The sequence below is a fragment of the Trifolium pratense genome, linkage group LG7, assembly GCF_020283565.1.
Source record: "Trifolium pratense cultivar HEN17-A07 linkage group LG7, ARS_RC_1.1, whole genome shotgun sequence".
NCBI lineage: Eukaryota > Viridiplantae > Streptophyta > Magnoliopsida > Fabales > Fabaceae > Trifolium > Trifolium pratense.
Window position 1 is genome coordinate 35,761,700 of NC_060065.1, and position 19,050 is coordinate 35,780,749.

The window sequence follows — 19,050 nt, forward strand, 5'->3', positions numbered from 1 at the left end:
TCATTCATCTAAAATTGCAAAAATCAATTGCAAAAAATCAGTAGTTAAACTCATAATATCTATTAATAACACAGATTCATATTCACATCCAATCAAAATTCAAAACTACATTAGCATCATCTAAGAAAAGAAATCAGTAGATCGGAAAATCAATCGGAACAACTAACCTAGATCATCGATTGAAACATAATTAAAACAATTGACATAAACAGAAAATAAATATTAAACTCACAGCATCATCTGATTCTTCTGAATTGTTTCCAATGTCCATGGCTATAGAAAGATACAGAAACAGAGTTAAGAAATAGAGAATCGAAGAAAAAATGATAGAAGATGAAGAGATACCTGTTTCTGATGAGTTTCTGAGAAGAGAGGAGAGGAGAATTTGAATGTCGAAAACAAGAGGGAAAGGGAAGATATTTTCGAATTGAAGCGGTAACAAGTGAAGATAGAAGACAAAAACCCTTTATATAGTGATACATTTCCGTTTATTTTATTTTTCTTAAAAACAATTGTTGTATTGTATGAGAGGGTTTGAGGGTTGTATGAGAGGCAGATGCTAAACAAACACAAAAAAGAGATTAATTTTAGAGTTTGAGGGTTGAATTGTATGAGAGCCGGATGCTACAAATACAATGAGAGGAATGAGAGTACGGAGTTGATGTGTTGTGTATTTATAGAGTTTACTTTGGTTAATGGGTCTTAATCTTATGGGCCTTACTCAAAATGGAAGCCCAAAATTCAATCTAATAATAATTACATCTCGTTTTGCCATCCTACCAATTACGGGGCGCACTACGAAATAACCAGACTACCCCTTTCCGCGACTTAGGTAGCGGACACCCCTCAAAATATCATACCTTTATAACGTCCGCTACTTAAGTAACAGACGTTATTTTTCAAAATTTCTAATTTTTATAACGTCTGTTACTTAAGTCGCGGAATGGTAAAATTGGAAATTCGTAGGGCGCGCGAGTAACTGGTAGGGTGGCAAAAGTAATTCTCAATAATAATATCCACGTGTGGAGTAGTATATGGTACCAAGTAGCAACTTGTGTTCAGTTTAGTGTCCCACGTGTGGATTATATGGTACCAACTTGTGTTCGGTTTAGTTTCGCACATGTGGATTACTCTCTCCCTCCCAGTGTATAAGCAAAAATTGGTCAACAAAAGTTGATGAATTTGGTTTAAAATTTAGTCCAGATACATTCACTTTTGTTGAACCCTTTTTGCTTATATTTTGTGTTGGGTCATCACGAGGGGGCAGCCGGGGGATCATCCACATTGGGCTTAAGAACAACTCTACAAGTGAGTTGGACACCACACTCTTACCCAAAACCTTAAGGTGTTAGGTTTATGGGTCATCTCACTTATAAAGTGTTCAACCTCCACTTTTCTAAGCAATGTGGGACTTAACCACTCACACTTGCTACAACAATCTCCCCCTCAAGTGTGAGTCTATCCACTCTTGGATATGCTCCCCCTCAAGCGGAAGCTTTCTTCATCCTACACTTGTACCGCCGTAAGCCACACTGCTCCACGGGACTCGCCGCCTGACCACCTTTGTCAGGAAGACTTTCGATACAAGGAGCCAGTTCAACCCTTCGTCGAACCATCGGCTCTGATACCACTGTTGGGTCATCACGAGGGGGCAGCCGGGGGATCATCCACATTGGGCTTAAGAACAACTCTACAAGTGAGTTGGACACCACACTCTTACCCAAAACCTTAAGGTTTTGGGTAAGAGTGTGGTGTTCAACTCACTTGTAGAGTTGTTCTTAAGCCCAATGTGGATGATCCCCGGCTGCCCCCTCGTGATGACCCAACATTTTGGAACGGAGAGAGTATATAGTACCAACTTGTGTTAAGTTGCGCTTGATCTGCTAAAAAATAAGCGACTGAACAAGACAATTTATGTTGTAGGATGCGTTTGATTTGCTAAAAAATAGGGGACTGGACTGGACAACTTTTGTTGTACCTTGTTTGATTTGAAACTGGTTATGAGACTTGACAAATTAGGTAACAAGGGACGAGACAAAAACAAGAATTTTTGTCCCTCACTGAACCACAGTACAACTATAAAAAATACGAAAATACCTATTTTATTTTCGAATATAAAACTATTATCGCCATATATCTCTCCGGTACAATTTTGTCTTGTCTTGTATTATCTTTTTCTGACATGTGTTGTTCTGTTCAGTCCTTGTTGTTTTACGAATCAAATGCACCCTATACTTGATTTTAAAATTGTTCCTAGTATTCAGGGCCGGTCCTGAGTGTTTGCAGGTCCTGTTTGAAAATTAAAAATACTCTCTCCGTGACACTATATAAGCAAACAACACCTTTCTAAGTTCATTGCTTTATTAATGTATTTAGTCTGTATTATAGACCAAATACATTAATAAAACAATGAACCTAAAAAAGAGTTTTTTGCTTATATAGTGTCACGGAGGGAGTAGATCTTTAATAAAAATACAATTATTTTTTTTAAAGTCATTATCTATTTAAATTGTAAATAACATAAAAAATAGTCATCATAGTAAATAACATCTAAAAGCGACATATTTTAATTAATAACATTAAAATGCATCTTCAATCTAATGTCATTATCAACTTTACATTTTCTTTGGAACAAAAAAAAAACTTTCTTGTAATGTTGCTTCTTTTTTTTCAAGTTACTTATAAAATTAAGAGTGTCTGTTAAATTTTCTATTTTTTGAGTAATAAAATATTTTTAGTAGTAACAAATTCATTAATTTTTTTTACATATATAAAAAATTTAATAGACCGATATAAACAATTAGAGGCCCCTAAATGTTTGAGGCCTTACGCGGTGGCTCACCTTGCACACCCATAGGGTCGACCCTGCTAGTATAGGACAAACTGTGAGCTAGGGGACAAGACAAAAATTGAAATTTTTGTCCCCCACAGAACCACGAGACAACTTTTTATCCTCTGTACAAGTTGTCTAAAATACCAAAATAGCCTTTTGTCCACCAAATGTTGTACAACATAAAGTTTGTTCAATACCTTATATGTTTGTCATGTGTTGTTCTATCTTTTACTGTCTTATACTATTCGGTCCAATATTTATATTTTGCAGATCAAACGAACCAATGCCAAAATTTGCTCATAAATCCACTTTGTTCTCCCGGAAATAACTTTTTTTATAAAACATTACTTATATGACTTCAATCTGATACTTCTCGATTCAGAGAGGAAATGCACATTTGTATCATTTTGACTCTCCCCATCTTGAATTCTACTAATTTGATATGGACCGGTTGTGAAGGGAAGCTTTGTGGGAGAAAGGATGAAAAGGTCAGGCTAGTCAAGGCTTTACTCAATCATATCAAATAGATTACGAGGAAGCCTTTGTTTGCCCCGGTAGCCTAAAGTTTGTTCGTCTCCTGCTCTCTATTGATGCGAATCGAAATTGACCCCTGTTTCAATTACATGTTAAAAATGCCTTCATGGACTGGGACTAGTATATTTAGTAAGATATTGTAATTATTATTACTACGTGATAAAAATTACTTCGGAAAAAAAAGTAATTATGCGATAGTTACTAGGGTTTCACGGATTAAATGTATAGTTTTTTTTTAGTTAAATATATTTTTGGTCCCTATAGTTTTTCAGAATTTTGCTTTTAGTTCTTTAAGATTATTTTCACACTTTTTTGTTCTCAAAAATTTTCTATCACAACTTTTGCTAAATTCTGGAAAATCATAAGAACCAAAAATATATTTAACCTTTTTTATATTGTTTCCCACATAAGTATTCTTTTCTGTCAAGTAGCTTAGTGATTAAAAATTTTCACATTAAATGGAGTGTTCGGGATTAGAACTACAACTTCTGCATATAAAATGTGATGTACTAGAACTCCTATATATAAAATGTGATGTTCTAACCAACTAAGTTATCCTTACACCTTATGTATGAAAGTTAATGGTATTTATTTTCATTTATATAATAAATATCATTGGCAACAAAGAGCCATAATCAATCACAAACTTGAGATACTCTTTTATACTTAACAAACTTGAGATACTCCTTATCCTTGACAATTTGTAAGCTCCATAAGATAGTTCAAAGCTCGCTTGAAGAACAAAATAATTTCCCTGCTTGCCCTCGAAAATTCCCATCTGGACAGTTGTAAGAACTAGGCTCTAGTTAGGGTGATTCATAAACACTCTCGCTTAGTCTTATACTTTCATAAAATATACTCTCTCCGATCTTTAATATAAGAAAATATTCATTTTTTAGATATATTAAAACCAATCGCGGAGCTAGGAAAAAAAATATTCGGATGGCAAAACAAAAAACTATAATATATAAATTAAACACAAAAATTATATTGCATATTAAAATTTAAGTTTTATTATATTATATGTAGAGCTGTCAAAGGGGTCGGCCCGGTCCAGCCCGACCCGGCCCGAGGGGGCCCGTTCATATAAAGGGGCTGGCCCGGCCTGGCCCGTTAACTTCGTGGCCCAGCCCGCCTAGCCCGGCCCAATAAGTAAAAGCCTATATGGCCCGATGGACCGGCCCACTAATTTTCAGTTTTTTTTTTTGAAAAAAAAAACAGATTCTAGTACTAAATTTATTTTATATCTAAATATCCCTATATTTTCTCACATAATCTCCCAAACAATAATATCATCCTCTTTATCCTCATCAAACAAACAAACAAATCTCTAACAAATAATCTCATCATAATCCAAAAAGTTTTTTGTCATATTATTATTATTATTATTATTATTATTATTAGCGGCCAGTGTCAGTTTGTGTGATCCACATTTTCTATTTTGCCTTATGTTTTGGTGAGTTTGTTAATAAAAGATTTTTACAGCTAAAAAAAAAGACGCGTCTTATGTTATGGTGAGTTTGTTAATAAAAGTTTTTTGCTGGCCAAAAAAAAAATTAAGGGTATTGTTGTTATTATGAAAAGTTCACACCAAATTTTTTTGTATCCTCTTTATACATAGGTATAGATTTCCACCTCGTATCTCAGTATTTTATATCTACTTCTAATATAATCAAATTAATTACTACCAAAGTTACTAATTTATCCTTAGTAGTTTTAACTATATTCCAAGTTTTATATCCTTCATTGTAATTTCACAACAAAAAAATATAGAAAGAATATAAGATAAATACAATAAAAACATGATATGCTTAGAAATATGAATAAAACAGATTATAGATAGGAACAAAACACAAATAATAACAATAAAACGATAATTTGTTTTAAAAAAAATAATAAAACGACAAAACTAATAAAAAAGATTATATATAATTTATGCGTAAAAATAGGATCAAAATATAACAATAAAAAAATTATAGAATTTTTTAAAATATTTTTTAAATTTTTTAAGGGGCCGGCCCAGAAGCCCGTGGGCCGACCCATGACGGCCCATGAAAAAGCCTGGCCCGATAAGGTCTGGCCCGATAAGGCCCGGCCCGCTAAAGTCTGCCCCGATAAGGTCTGGCCCGATAGGCCTAATAGGCCGGCCCAATAGCCCGACCCATTTTGACAGCTCTAATTATATGTATACTAAAAGGATAATGATTTTTATTAATCGAAAACAATTGTGATTTTTCTGGGAAAAATAAAAATTGTTAATGTTTTATTGATAAAAAAAATTGTATTTTTTTTATATAGTAAAAAATTGTGTTTTATTCACACAAAGGAGTTTTGAATTTATCTTAACATTAGGTCTTTAAATTAATAGGTAAACTAAAACAAGTATTCTTTGAAATATTTTTATTCTCTAGTGTAAAAAATTATGATATTATTTACCAAAACTACCAACAAAATAATTATTGATTTTTTTAAAAAAATTTATCCCTCATAATAGTGAATTGAAAAAAAATTATATAAAATTATAAAAAACTAGTATAATGTATATAAACAGAAGAAACTAGTACAATCTTTATCACCTGCTTGCTTGTTAAAATTGATTATTTCAATATATTTTATATTAAGAACTAGAGGGAGTATAAACACAATATACATATATGACATATTATTCCTTGAACTTATTCATTTCTATCGGTGCTCAAATCCAAACCAATCCAAAAAATAACTGCAAACCGATAAAAAAAACTGAAAACTGCAAAAAACCGAATATTTTTGGACGTATTTGGATGTCCTTCTGTGAAAACCGCTAGATTGGATCGGATTTTGGATTGATTTTTCAAAACCGATCCAAACCGAACCGAACCGCATACATAATTTTTAATAGTTATTTAACTTTTTATTAGTATGATATATTGCATTAGCATATTAATTCTTGGTTTTTAATTTTCTCAATAATACTTATTAGTTCAATTTCATCTATTTCTTTTTACTATTTCATAGGTTTCAAATATATTTGATAATTATCATTGCAAAATATTAATTTTTAACATATTATGTGTTGTATTTTACATCAAATATATTATTTTACCATTTATTTATAATATTAATATTTAATTAAATAAAATTTAAATTTTAATTTGGATATCCAAAAACCGATCCAAATAAACCACACAAAATTAGATCGGATTTTTCTAATTAGCCGTTCAAAACCGAACCGAACCGCGACTAATTTTAACTTTGGATCGGATGAATTTTTACCGCAAAATCGACCAAAACCGAACCGCGAGCACTCCTGTTCATTTCTCACCATTCAATGGTATAGCAAGACAATTCAACATGATATTAAGTAGCACTAATGAGGATGAATGAAATGACATGGTAGAATAAAACATTTTGGACTCAGGTCTCCAAACTCTTTTGACCCTTAACTCAAATTAGTTGAATCATTTACCTCATCCCTTTTGAATATTGTAGTTAAATATATAGAAAAATATTACTTTTTTATTTTTTTATTTTTTTTTATCATTAACAATCGAACGAGGTACTCAATCGGTGGTATTCTACTCTCATCTTGAAATGTATGAATACCAAAATCAATTATAGCAAGCAAAAGACATTAAAGGATCATAAGTAAAAAATTCTATACCAAAACATAATTAAAAAGGAAATAGAAATAAAGTACAGGCAGGATTGGTCAATGATAAAGAAGAAATGAAGTACTTCAAATGGTTCCTTGTTTGTTTGGTTTGAGAAATTAGTTACTTTTAGCAAAAAGGTATTTTTAGTTTTCTACACACACATTTCTCATCATTTTTTCTGTCCTGCATATGCAAGAATAGTGTCAAACCCATTATTATTATTATTATTATTATTATTATTATTATTATTATTATTATTATTATTATTAGAGTAAAATGTGTTTTCAGTCCTACTTTTATATTGAGTTTTGGTTTTCGTTCCTATACTTTAAAATCATTCTTTTTAGTCCTCAATTAATTTTCAGTTTTGGTTTTAGTCTCAAATGTTAAGTCAACTAACAGTTGACTAACGGAAGTCTATGTGGCATCGACAGGTTGAATTTCATTGACATGTGGCATCCTATGTGGACTGCAACGTCATTTTTAAATTATTTTTTTTAGAAATTAAATAAAAATATTAAAAATATTTTTTTAAAAAAAATAATTTTTTTTGCCAATAATAAAAATTGTTTCTTTTATTTAAAAAAAAGAATTATTTAATCAATATTTTAAATATTATTTTTTTATTTTTAATCTTATTTTTTTAATAAAAATAAGCAATATTTGTTTTAAATCTTTAAAAAACTGATATAGGATGCCACATGTCAACAAAATCCAAAGTGGCAACGCCACGTGGATTTCCGTTAGTCAACTATTAGTTGATTTAATATTTGGGACTAAAATTAAAACTGAAAATTAATTGAGGACTAAAAAGAGTGATTTTAATGTATATGGACGAAAACAAAAATTCATCAATATAAAAGCGGGGAATAAAAACATATTTTACCCTTATTATTTTCTTTTTTTCTTCAAATTTCAACCATGACATTCTCATGATTTATTTATAGGAGGGTAGTGGAATTGTGAATTTGTGATGAACCTTCTTTCCCCTCTGATTATTCTCTCTGCTCCGAACTTTCTCTTTTCTGCATTGTACCTGTTTGTTAGTTTTTCTCACTGAAAACTAATAAACTCTTATCTACTAGTATTAATTTTCTATTTCCCTTAGAAATTAAATTACTATTATTCCATTAATTCTATACGTTACATTGGTGATTTTGGCCCTATATGAGTGTCCTCGTGCTACCTTGTTTAAACTCACTCACTCAATCTGCTTCTGTTAATGATTATTACATGCAATTTACTGCATTTGTTGATAGTGGTCTGTAAGATGAGATGATATCAGCAGGGATATCAAAGCTATGGAACCCAGCCACAACTTTAACCAAAGCTGTAGCTCTTGCTAAACTGTTTGAAGAAAAATCAACCTCATAATATATAACCAGAAACTCAACCACTAGCTTCAATCAACCTTCAAAAAAATCACCAAATAACCAAAAAACAGATAGATACCAACAATAAATAAATCTACACTTCCACCACTCTTACCAACACCAAACACCAAACCATTTACCAACAGAGTTCTAGTTGCCAATGGTCAAATATTGTCTGCTGAAGGATTGATTCAACACTGGCAATACAAATCCAAGGTCAAGAGATTAAAGTCCCTGTGTACTTTTGGGATCAACATGGTTAGCAACATTAGGCCTCATGTGGCTGACTATGCAGCTCTAACATTGAAATTCTTACAAAATGGTCAATTCATCACTCTGCAAGGTGAAAGCAATATGGAAGTTAGCAAGGCTCAGTTCAATCATTTCATAAGATTACAGAATACCAAGGCAATTGAAGAGTGTTTTGCAATACAAATGATCAAACCAGATGTCCCAGAAGATATTTAAAAGGATTTACCAACCAATATCGACCCTGAATTGGCTATACTTCTGCACACCTATGCTCAAGTGTTCACAGTCCCTACTTCATTACCACCTCAGAGAACACAAGACCATCCTATACCACTACTACAACCATGGTCAGGTCCTATTAAGGTGAAGCCTTACAGATATCCTCACACACAGAAAGAGCAAATTGAAAAGATGGTTCAAGAAATGTTAGATCAAGGCATCATCCAACCAAGTAACAGTCCATTTTCTTCACCTATACTTGTCAAGAAGAAAAATGGTAGTTGGAGATTTTGTATCGATTAGAGAGCACTGAATTCAGTCACTGTGAAGGATAGTTTCCCTATGCCAACAGTTGATGAGCTATTGCATGAACTGCATGGAGCTCAGTATTTTTCAAAACTAGATTTGAGATCAGGGTACCATCAAATTTTGGTACAACCTGAAGATAGCGAGAAGACTGCTTTTAGAACCGACCACGGACATTATGAATGGCTAGTAATGCCATTTGGACTTACAGATGCACCGGCAACATTTCAGTGCCTAATGAACAAAGTATTTCAATTTGCCCTCAAAAAATTTGTCTTAGTTTTTCTTTGATGATATTTTGGTATACAATGCTTCTTGGCTGGACCACCTCAAGCATTTGGAGACAGTGCTTCAGACATTGAGAAAACATCAGTTATATGCTAGACTGTCCAAATGTTCAATTGGAGCCCACAGAAGTTGATTACTTGGGCCACAAGGTATCTGGTAAGGGAGTATCAATGGAGACCACGAAGGTACAAGCAGTCTCAGAATGGCCTACACCAATTAATGTGAAGCAGTTGAGAGGATTTCTAGGCCTCACAGGTTACTATCGAAGATTTATTAAATCTTATGTCAATATTGCCAGCCCACTAACTGATCTTGTGAGACAAATACCTTTGTCTTTCCCTTTGGTGAGGCAACTATCACTTTGGAGGATTTTATGGTTTTAGGGGGTTACCCTATTCTTGGCAATCCTGTTTTCGCACCACTTGAAGACCGAGAAATGAAGGAAGTGGAAAAGGAATTGACCCTTGCAATACTCGAAGAAAGGGATGATGATGATGTGCTGCTGCTGCTGCTGATGATGTTGATGATGATGATGATGATGAATCAAGAGCAATACTCGAATAATCAAGAGGAACTCGCACGTTTGGCAAGACAACAGGAAAAGATCTTACAGTTAATGGCTTTGAGGAAGAAGAGGGATGAAGAGGCGAGCAGCTCCTCACTCGTGTTCTATGATATATGTTTTTATTAGTATCTGCTATGCGAGAATAATTATGGTGAGATTGGTTCAAAGAATATATGAACTGGAGGAAAGAAAATGTCATGTAGTATAGTCTATTTAAGGTGAAGAGATGAAGTCTCAAGAAATAGATTGCTAACTCACTATGTATATGTTATTATGTAATAGTGCCTTTTTTTTTTTTCTTGAACATGTGCTATATAATAGTTTTCATTGGTAGCAAAACCGAACACTTTGAAAGGTCTTGGTAGTAGATAAGTAAATTGCTCCAGAACTGCACCCTTGACACTTTCATAAATTATGCATAATCTGAAAAATTAACCTTTTTTTTTTTGACAAAATCTGAAAAATTATCCTAAATAATGCAATTCAATGCCTTTCATAATACACCTTAACACTATCTTACTCAACATAAGTATGTAAATCCAAATAATGCCTTAGACCAGCAGCACCCAGCTACTTATTTCTGCTTTTACTTAATTTATTGTGTTATACATGGTGGTTATACAAAATGATTGAGTCTGCTTCTAATTTTATGAATCTATCTATAGTCCATAATATTTATTTGGCATGACTATGATATTATTGTCGTATACTGTGAATTACACGAGTCTTTAACTCAATGATTTGGGGAACATGCTTTTCATTTTACATTTGGTGGCTATGAAGCACAGACAAAAACTCGGACACCGGACGCGGACGGACACGTCGATACCGATAACAATTTGAGGAAATGACATATTTCAATGTATTTATAATTTATAAGTGTCTCCGACACTGGGACACGCCTAATCCGAGGAGTGTCCGTGTTTAATAGTTTGGTGGTATAAAAAAGATTACATTTTAAGGTGCAGTGCATGTCCTATAATGGCTATTGATCACTAACTTTGGTACCTTATTGTTTGTTTAGTTTAGTAGTTATCACTAATTTGACTAGCATAGGTTACAAAATATCTTCCTGTTTAAAATTCACTTCCTGGTTCAATTCAACTTTCAGCTGTCTTTGATTATCTTAAACTCCTAGACTCATTGAATTGAACAGCCATAATCTTAAAGTTCACTTACTGTGTTGATTAGAAATGAGCCAAAGAAATCCACAAAAATTGGAATGGTGTCTGCTGAAAATAGATTCAAAGTTTGGAACAAGTTTAAACTCAATTTTCTGAATGCTGGCTCAAATAATGAAACCAAAGGCCAAGTTTAAGTTTTAGTTACAATTACAAATTTGGACCGTTCAATCTTAAATCAAAGGATTTATAATTAATTTAGTAATATGAGCCAAATGGGACGAAGTTTTCTCAAATGGGATTTATCAAGGGTTTTATGTTTTTTTTCTCTCGTTTTTTTGTAACTGAAGGAAATGGGAGGAAGAAGATGAACACACCTTATATAAGGCGTGTTCGTTTCCTATGATGCGATTACTAAAGACGGTGTTCGTTTTCTAGGAGGCAAACGTCTTGTTTTCAAATTCTTCCATGGGGGGGGGGGGGGGGGGGGGGGGGGGGGGGGGGGGCGACTGATTCTTAATGTTCACTATTCGTTTTCTAAAATGCAAACATTGTTTGTTTTCTATAATGCGAGAGGGGCAGTTTGGTCATTTCAGGGGATGACAGAGGTATTTTAAGGGGTGCGAAAAGTAAATCTCTTTTTTGAATTATTGGATTTATGTTGCCTAGTTATGTTTGGCTTAGCCCTACTCAGTCTTATGCACCCATTACTTTGGCTTGCTTATACCCTGAATGTTTGTTTGAGAGTTGAATCTAACTCAACCCTATTAAATCGACTTGTAAGGTGAAAATTGTTTTTACTTTATAAATTCATATTCAGATCATCTCGCATTAAAAGAAGAGTGTAAATTAAATATAATTCACATTAAATTTTATTAGAATAAGTAAAAGTAAATCTTAAAAATTATAAAAAATTAGTTGGTTTTGCTTATAATTTGAGACAAAACAAGTGATTTTTTTTGCTTATAATAATATGGGATGAAAGAAGTATTATCTTCTAGAGAAGATATCAAAATTATATTCACCAGAGATCAAAAGTAAAATAGAAAAATGTAGAAGGATGGAAATTTCTCGTTTTTATACAATATTCCTATATTCTACGTGAATAAGTGAGAAAAGTATTAGATAAATAGAACTTAATTCCCCAATTTCTTTATTTTCTACACTGTTTAAATTCAAATTTCAAATGGATTGTTATCATGTAGAACTGTCAAAATAGGATCGAACTTAATAAATTAAATTGATCCCAAATATTTTTAGTGTTTTTTATAAGCCTACAATTTGTTATTATTATTTCACATGATATTTCACATAAAATTAATTTAATTTTATTAATCTACATTAATATTTCACTTATATAAGCGGTATTATTATAAACTATAAACTATAATTGAAATATGATTTCACATATATATAGCCAAATTCTCCATAATATTATGTTATATATCAAAAGGAAATTTAATCTCATTAGTTTATTAATTCATTGGTATATTTAAAACTAAATATAATTATTTATCTAACTGGATATATCAAACTTTCAAAAAGCCAGATTCAAACATAAAAAATTACAAGTTGAACAAACAAAGTATAATAGTACCACCAAACCAACATATCTCACCTTACATAATGACATTCATTCACAAATAGTCCCTACTTCCTAAAACTTGTTATCAACAATTAATAAAATAAAATATCTAAAAGCATGACTACAAGACTGCATCAAACAAATGATGTTTGTCTCGAAACTTCTGACCGCGCATCTTCAAATTGATCATCGTCAATCTTCTCAGAACTCAAGCTTGGTGGAATGAAAGACCTGAAAATCAATTCCATGTTCGGAACTTCCTTGACTTCTGCTGCTGCAACCTCAAGAGCTTGATTTTCAAAAGACGGATAAAATCTCTTTGCGCAGACAAAACCGAACAATAACGACAATATAGGAAGAGGAATCAACAATGGTGCATAGTAGAATTTCTGCACCCCAAAGTATCCAAACATGGTTATCTGGTACAATATCAAAGATGCTAGTATGCGGTTGTTTATGTGAGGCCACATTCTTCCATAACTCTCATATGCTGGTACATACACTTTCAGTGCCTGTCGATATCACAAACAGGTGCATAAAAAGATTAGCGTGATGATGAAAAATTTTACGTTAAAAAATATATTATCGGATTTCGTGTATTATGGAAATAGGCCTTTCTTTCCCTTCGTTGCAAGTCTCTAGTAAACAAGTTTGTGTGTTTGGTTATGTAGTGATAAAATTGAAGCGAGTTAAATGTAAAATAATTTATATTTGAGGTTAAAAATCAATTGTAAAGGCAAAAACTCTAAATCTAGTTTCAGGTTACAATCAATTCTAGAGACAAAATCAATTCATGCAATGAATACATGTTCACAAACGACATAGAACAATGTTCACGAGACAGAATTTAAGGTACTTTACCTGATTTCGCAGTACGAGCCATCCGAGGCCAAAATATAGAGCACCAAAAGGGATGATAAGAGGAGCAATAACGGAGTAACATAAAACAATTGTGACAATCAGCATGTCACTGGGAATTCTTGTTGCATAACTAAGATCACCGGGAGCCCAAGCTTCTTTCACCTCAGCTTCAGTCTTACATACATACTTTCTCTTCAAATGGAAGATAATAAGAGGAACTAATCGGGACAGCTCAAGGCCATAGCCAACGAAAAATCTAACTCAAAAAAAAGTAAGAAAAATCAGTTCATTTTTAGAAAAAAGTGTGCCTTCTACATTTCAATCTACCATTATACTGGAAAGTGGCTATGAAGCTTTAACATAAACATCAACATAAAATATTATCATTACGGATAAATAAGTAAACAAAAACAATATGAAATTAGGATGCTATCTTACTTCAGTGCGACAAAGGTCAAGAAAAATGTAGCATTGCCTGGAAGGCTTGCAGCCAGCACGGGGACAATATCTTTCGGTTTGTTCTGAATTTGCTTGAATGTCTTGAACAAGGTTCCACCTAAAGTAACTCCAATGAAAACATTCAGCACCGTAAAATAAAAATATTTTCCAGCGGCTGCCCTGGCCACATGGCTTTCAGTTGGAATGCCTTCTAATCTAGACAAAAACATAAGCAACTTGGGTAACAAAGCCAAGAAAATGATCAGTGCAAGTTGAGGGAGATAAGCTTCTAGTATTGTCCTCAAAGTCGCCAATTTCACAATTGGCTTTAGGAATGGGAGAATTTTCACCAAATTCTTCAAAGTTGTAAATGCAGATACAAATGTGATCGGAATCATGTAAAATAATATTGCTAGTGCAACAATGAAATAGACCACGTACTGCCTCACTTCTCTTTCAAAATACTTGATTTTCAAATTAGGCCATAGTAGTTGACAGGGTTCAGGAGCACCGAAAACTGACCACTTATCAACTGTTTGTGCATGTAAACTCTGAGCCGCGGATGCTGCAACCACCCTATTTGAGAAAAAGATTATAGCAGCATTTTGTTGCTTTTCTTTGAGAGTAATCTTTTGCTCGGATTCCAATTTCGCAACTAATTCATTAATCTTTTCATTGTAATACTCTATGCTATCCACTTTTTTACCAATAAGTCCAAGCCAGCCAGTCTTGTTGGTTGGTCTTGTACCTTCTGGCTTGGCAGTTGTTTTTGAATCTGCGAATACTGTTTCGGCACGGATAAGCTTCTTCTTAAACCCTTCCAACTCCTCCCAAATCTTGTTCACCTGTTAGTAATAAACATATAGAAATTAAATTACATTATACTAGCAAAAAGACGAACATAATACTATTTTGTCTCGTTGTATTTATACATATATTACAACATTCTCAAAAAATGAAAAACATACCTTTTTGTTGTCTGTTATAATCATAGATCTGTAAAAGGTCTCTGGATATATGGCTCTAAAATAAGAGTCAACCTGTTCCTTCCTAGTTTGACCCTCAGGAACAGGAGGGATATCTCTCACAACTATCGCAAACTGTTCAGGCTTTAAATCAGGAGTCTTGAAAGCTTCAGATCGCAGCCACGTGACGTGTTTATAAGCCTTCCATAATAGGAATAACGAAACAAGTGAAACCCAATAGCAAGCGATAAAAAACGCCCACAGCCTTGTACTCTTTGCCTACATATACAAAACCTAGTTCAATAAAAAGGAAAAATAACCATTATACTATACTAAGCAAAAATGGTAAGCAATGCTAATCTTACTGTGATGTTTCCCATTGATAACTGATCAAGTTCATTGAAAGTCCCTTTGCTAGTTGTTTGTGTCTTTTTTCCACCAGCAGCAGTTATAGCAATTGGTAGAAGAACCGGTAGCAGAATAATGCCGCATATAACTAGGATACTGAATACTGGCAGTGAACATGGAGAAAAATCATTAAAAACTGAATGCTCAATGTTTGCTTCTCATTTGATAAGCATGTCAGCAAACAATTGGAAATTATGAAAATTTACAACCAAATGAACGAATGTGTAGCAAAAGGATAACTTTTTTTATGGCATGTGAGAACAGATTTTGAGAGTGAAATTACAAAATACAAGCCTTAAAGTGTCGAGTCGACATAAGAGCAAACAACAGTTTTGTTGAGAGGAATATAAGTGAATGATTTCACTCTTTCATATGACTTAAAAGTTAAATCAGTTTACCACATTGTTTTTGGTAAACTGACTCCTAAGGATTCATCAATCACAAGAATTCTATTTGAACCTTTAAATGCTTAAACCGATTTGAAAATAACCTTCAATTGTGACCAAAAGGGTCTTATGAAGATTCACTCTATAGTTTCATTATCATACAGTACAGTAAATTGACTATTTCATAACAGTATAAAATTTCACCAGGAACTACTCTTTTGGTTTAGAAACTATCTCAAGGTTTCATCACACAATTTTTTTTCTTTCCATTTTACTTGCACAAATTGTTCTTCTTATATACACTCATGTAACATGAACACACCCTTAGCTTTCTTTCATACTTTACGGATAAACTTAATTTAGATTAGAGTAGCCTTTTTATAACAAAAGTTTTTTATTTAGTAAAATGATTACTTCATAGTTAAAAAATGAGAAAGATCTACCAGATTATACATCTGATAAACTTTTCAAAAAACCCTTATAGAGAATGAAATATTAAAATAATCTATCAATAAGTTAAAAATTTCATTTATTTTTCAAAAGCTCTCTTTGCTTAATCTTCTTCATAAACATAAAGTATATTGTTTCATAACTCATAAGTGAAAAACTATGACTATTTTTAATTTACAAGCCAAAGTGAAATTAACTCTATAATCACTTTACCTTCAATTCAACTCATGCTTAGTCATAATCAATTTTACAAAATCAATTTTTTTCATCGCAAAACCAAACATATCCATGAAGCATAGACACTCCTCGGATTAGGCGTGTCCCGATGTCGGACAGGCGTTGGTGTCAGACACTGACACGGAAGCCACACACTTATAATTAAGTTGAATTGTGTCATTTTCTCAAATTATTATCGGTGTGTCAGTATCCGTGTTTGTGTCTGTGTTTCATAGCATCAACCATCAAGTAACTAACAACACAACAACAACAACCAGAGTAACATAACAAAAAACTACTAGCAAGAACAAGGTATAGATGTAAGATGAAAGAACAAACCAGTGCTTTGAAAGACAAAGTAAACAGCAGTATCAACACCAGAGACAGCAATAACATCTTGTTCAGAAGAAGAAAAAGCTTCCTTAATCCAAGAGAAAGGGTTTCTTGTCTTAACACCACCTTCAAATGGTTCCAAACCTTTAAGGATCCGATTAGGATAATACACAACATTGTTCCCAGGTTTACTTTGTAAAATAGCAAACAAAATCATCAAAACAAAGAAAATCAAAAAAGAAGTACCAAGAGAGGTACAGAAAGAAGAAAAATCCATCTGGGTTTTGGTTTTTTTTTTTCTCTATTTTCTGAATTCTGAATCAAACCAACCAACCAACCAACAAAAAAAGGTTAACACTTTCCACTACCTATAGTGCATTAATTCAGAAGGGTAACGTTGGAAATGGAATTAATTATTGTTGTGTTAAAGAAACAGTTAATAAACATAAACGTAGGAAACATAAAAAAAAAAGGGTTTGTTTTTGTTTGTGTGTTTGTGAAGTATAAATGGTAATGAGTGATGAGAGAAGATGAAAAATGGAAAGATTTATCGATGGTTGTGATTAAATAAGGTAAAGTGGTCGTTGTTGTTTGTAGGGTAGGTTTGTTTGTAGGATTTGTTGTATTCAATTAATGCAAAGTTTGGATTTTTATTTTTGAGTTTGAAGAATGTGATGCGTGGGAAGAACGAGTGGGGAAAGAGTATGTGAGAGCGGTATTGATGGAAAAAGGAAAAACGGTGATGGAGGGGAGAGAGAAAGTGAGGAGACAGACAGAGAGAGAGAGAGAGAGATGATGAAATGATTTCATTGAAATGAAAAGACAAAACTTTTCCCATGTTATATAAGAAAACGAATCAACTACATGAAAGATATGTCCATTTTTATTTTATTTTTATTTCATTGTCAGTTTAATTTAGTTTGGGTTGAGATTTGACTGGTAGTTTTAATCGCTCTTGATTGTAGTTGTGAGTATCGAACAGAAATCTTCTCTGCCAAATTCAATATCAATATCAATTTTCGTTGAACCAACTAACAATGATATATGTTCATCTTTAATTACTCTTACTTACTACCCTTATTAACTCTTTAATAATTGGGATTCCATACTCTTTTTATTTTTCATCTGCAAATTAGATTTTTAACTGAACAAGTTAGATTCTTTAATTGAGTTTTAATGTTTTATAGAATATTCTTTAAAAAAATCTAATTAGAAAAACTAGATGTGGTTGAATAGTGGGGAATTAATATATCACCAAGCCCAAGCCCAAGCCCAGCCCGAACAGAGCCGGCCAGATAGCGGCGGCGCGCACGTGTGATATTCGACATTGTGTGTGGTCTCCCTTTCTTACAAAAGTGGGTATCCCAAGGGCACACCCTTGGTTGCCACCTTGTGGTATATAAACACTACCAAGTAGTGTGATCTTTTCAATGTGGGACTCAAAGAGTCTTTTTTCAATTCACACTCTACATGGTTCTTACACTTGTGTTTATTTCAACATCAAGTTCCCTCCATAATTCTCATCATGTTCCAACAAGAGTTTTTCTATAAAAAATTGTGTTTCTTTTTATTATGATGATATGCAATTTTTAATATTAGAGCATGATCTCTAATTTGTTGTTCGATATTGAATATCATATAGTTTTTTTTTGCAGTAAGGATCCAGATGATCCAAGTTTTACAGTGCAATAGAATATTATTTTTTATATCTCTACATTAAATGATATATCGTTGGTTGTAAGGTCGACTACAGGGTAGATTCGGGTTTGTGTCACTTCTTTTTTCCATGACCCTTCATATTTAAAGAAATAGCATTCGCAATCCAAAATTTGATTGAGTTAAGTAAATAAATTTTGATTAAAATATCAATTATATACATCGAATTTTTATTTTTTTAATGGCAAATTGTTAGTTATTACTCCCTCTATTTTAAATTACTTGACTTTTTAAAAATATTTTTTTTTTCAAATTACTTGTCTTTTTGATAATTTATGTTATATTTTGTCTATTATACCCCCCTTATTTTATATCTTGTTATTGTAATTTTTTTTTACTAAACTTCTTTGTATAATTTGTTTATTGTTTTTGTTTTACTTTAGTAACTAAAAAAATTGATACATAACATATTAAATTTATTGGAAAGAGAAAGTGTGTGCAAAAAAAAAAAATATTGGTGAATTAAAATAAGGGTATAATAAGAAAATAAGGTACAAAAATACATTTTCTTAATTTCTTATTTTTTTTTAAAAAGTCAAGTAATTTGAAACAGAGAGAGTAATATA

The 19,050-nt window shown here is 32.6% G+C and overlaps 1 protein-coding gene across 1 annotated transcript; it reads right to left on the bottom strand.

Moving 5' to 3' along the window:
• Nucleotides 1-12,653: 12,653 nt before the first annotated feature.
• On the bottom strand, nucleotides 12,654-17,688 carry LOC123899048 (CSC1-like protein ERD4). The gene is made up of 6 exons (XM_045950101.1): nucleotides 16,775-17,688; nucleotides 15,341-15,486; nucleotides 14,979-15,254; nucleotides 14,011-14,855; nucleotides 13,573-13,828; nucleotides 12,654-13,223 (listed from the first exon to the last, which is right to left on the bottom strand). Exons 1-6 carry the CDS (start codon nucleotides 17,043-17,045, stop codon nucleotides 12,846-12,848), a joined length of 2,172 nt encoding a protein of 723 aa, XP_045806057.1. The 5' UTR covers nucleotides 17,046-17,688; the 3' UTR covers nucleotides 12,654-12,845.
• Between the last annotated feature and the right edge of the window lie 1,362 nt (nucleotides 17,689-19,050).

Excerpts from the sequence above, each read along its gene's own strand:
- LOC123899048 (XM_045950101.1), bottom strand. The coding sequence starts at position 17,045 with ATGGATTTTTCTTCTTTCTGTACCTCTCTTGGTACTTCTTTTTTGATT. Across the intron at positions 15,255-15,340 it reads TATCAATGGGAAACATCACA|GCAAAGAGTACAAGGCTGTG; the intron begins GTAAGATTAGCA and ends TTGTATATGTAG. Across the intron at positions 13,829-14,010 it reads TTGACCTTTGTCGCACTGAA|ATTTTTCGTTGGCTATGGCC; the intron begins GTAAGATAGCAT and ends TTTTTGAGTTAG.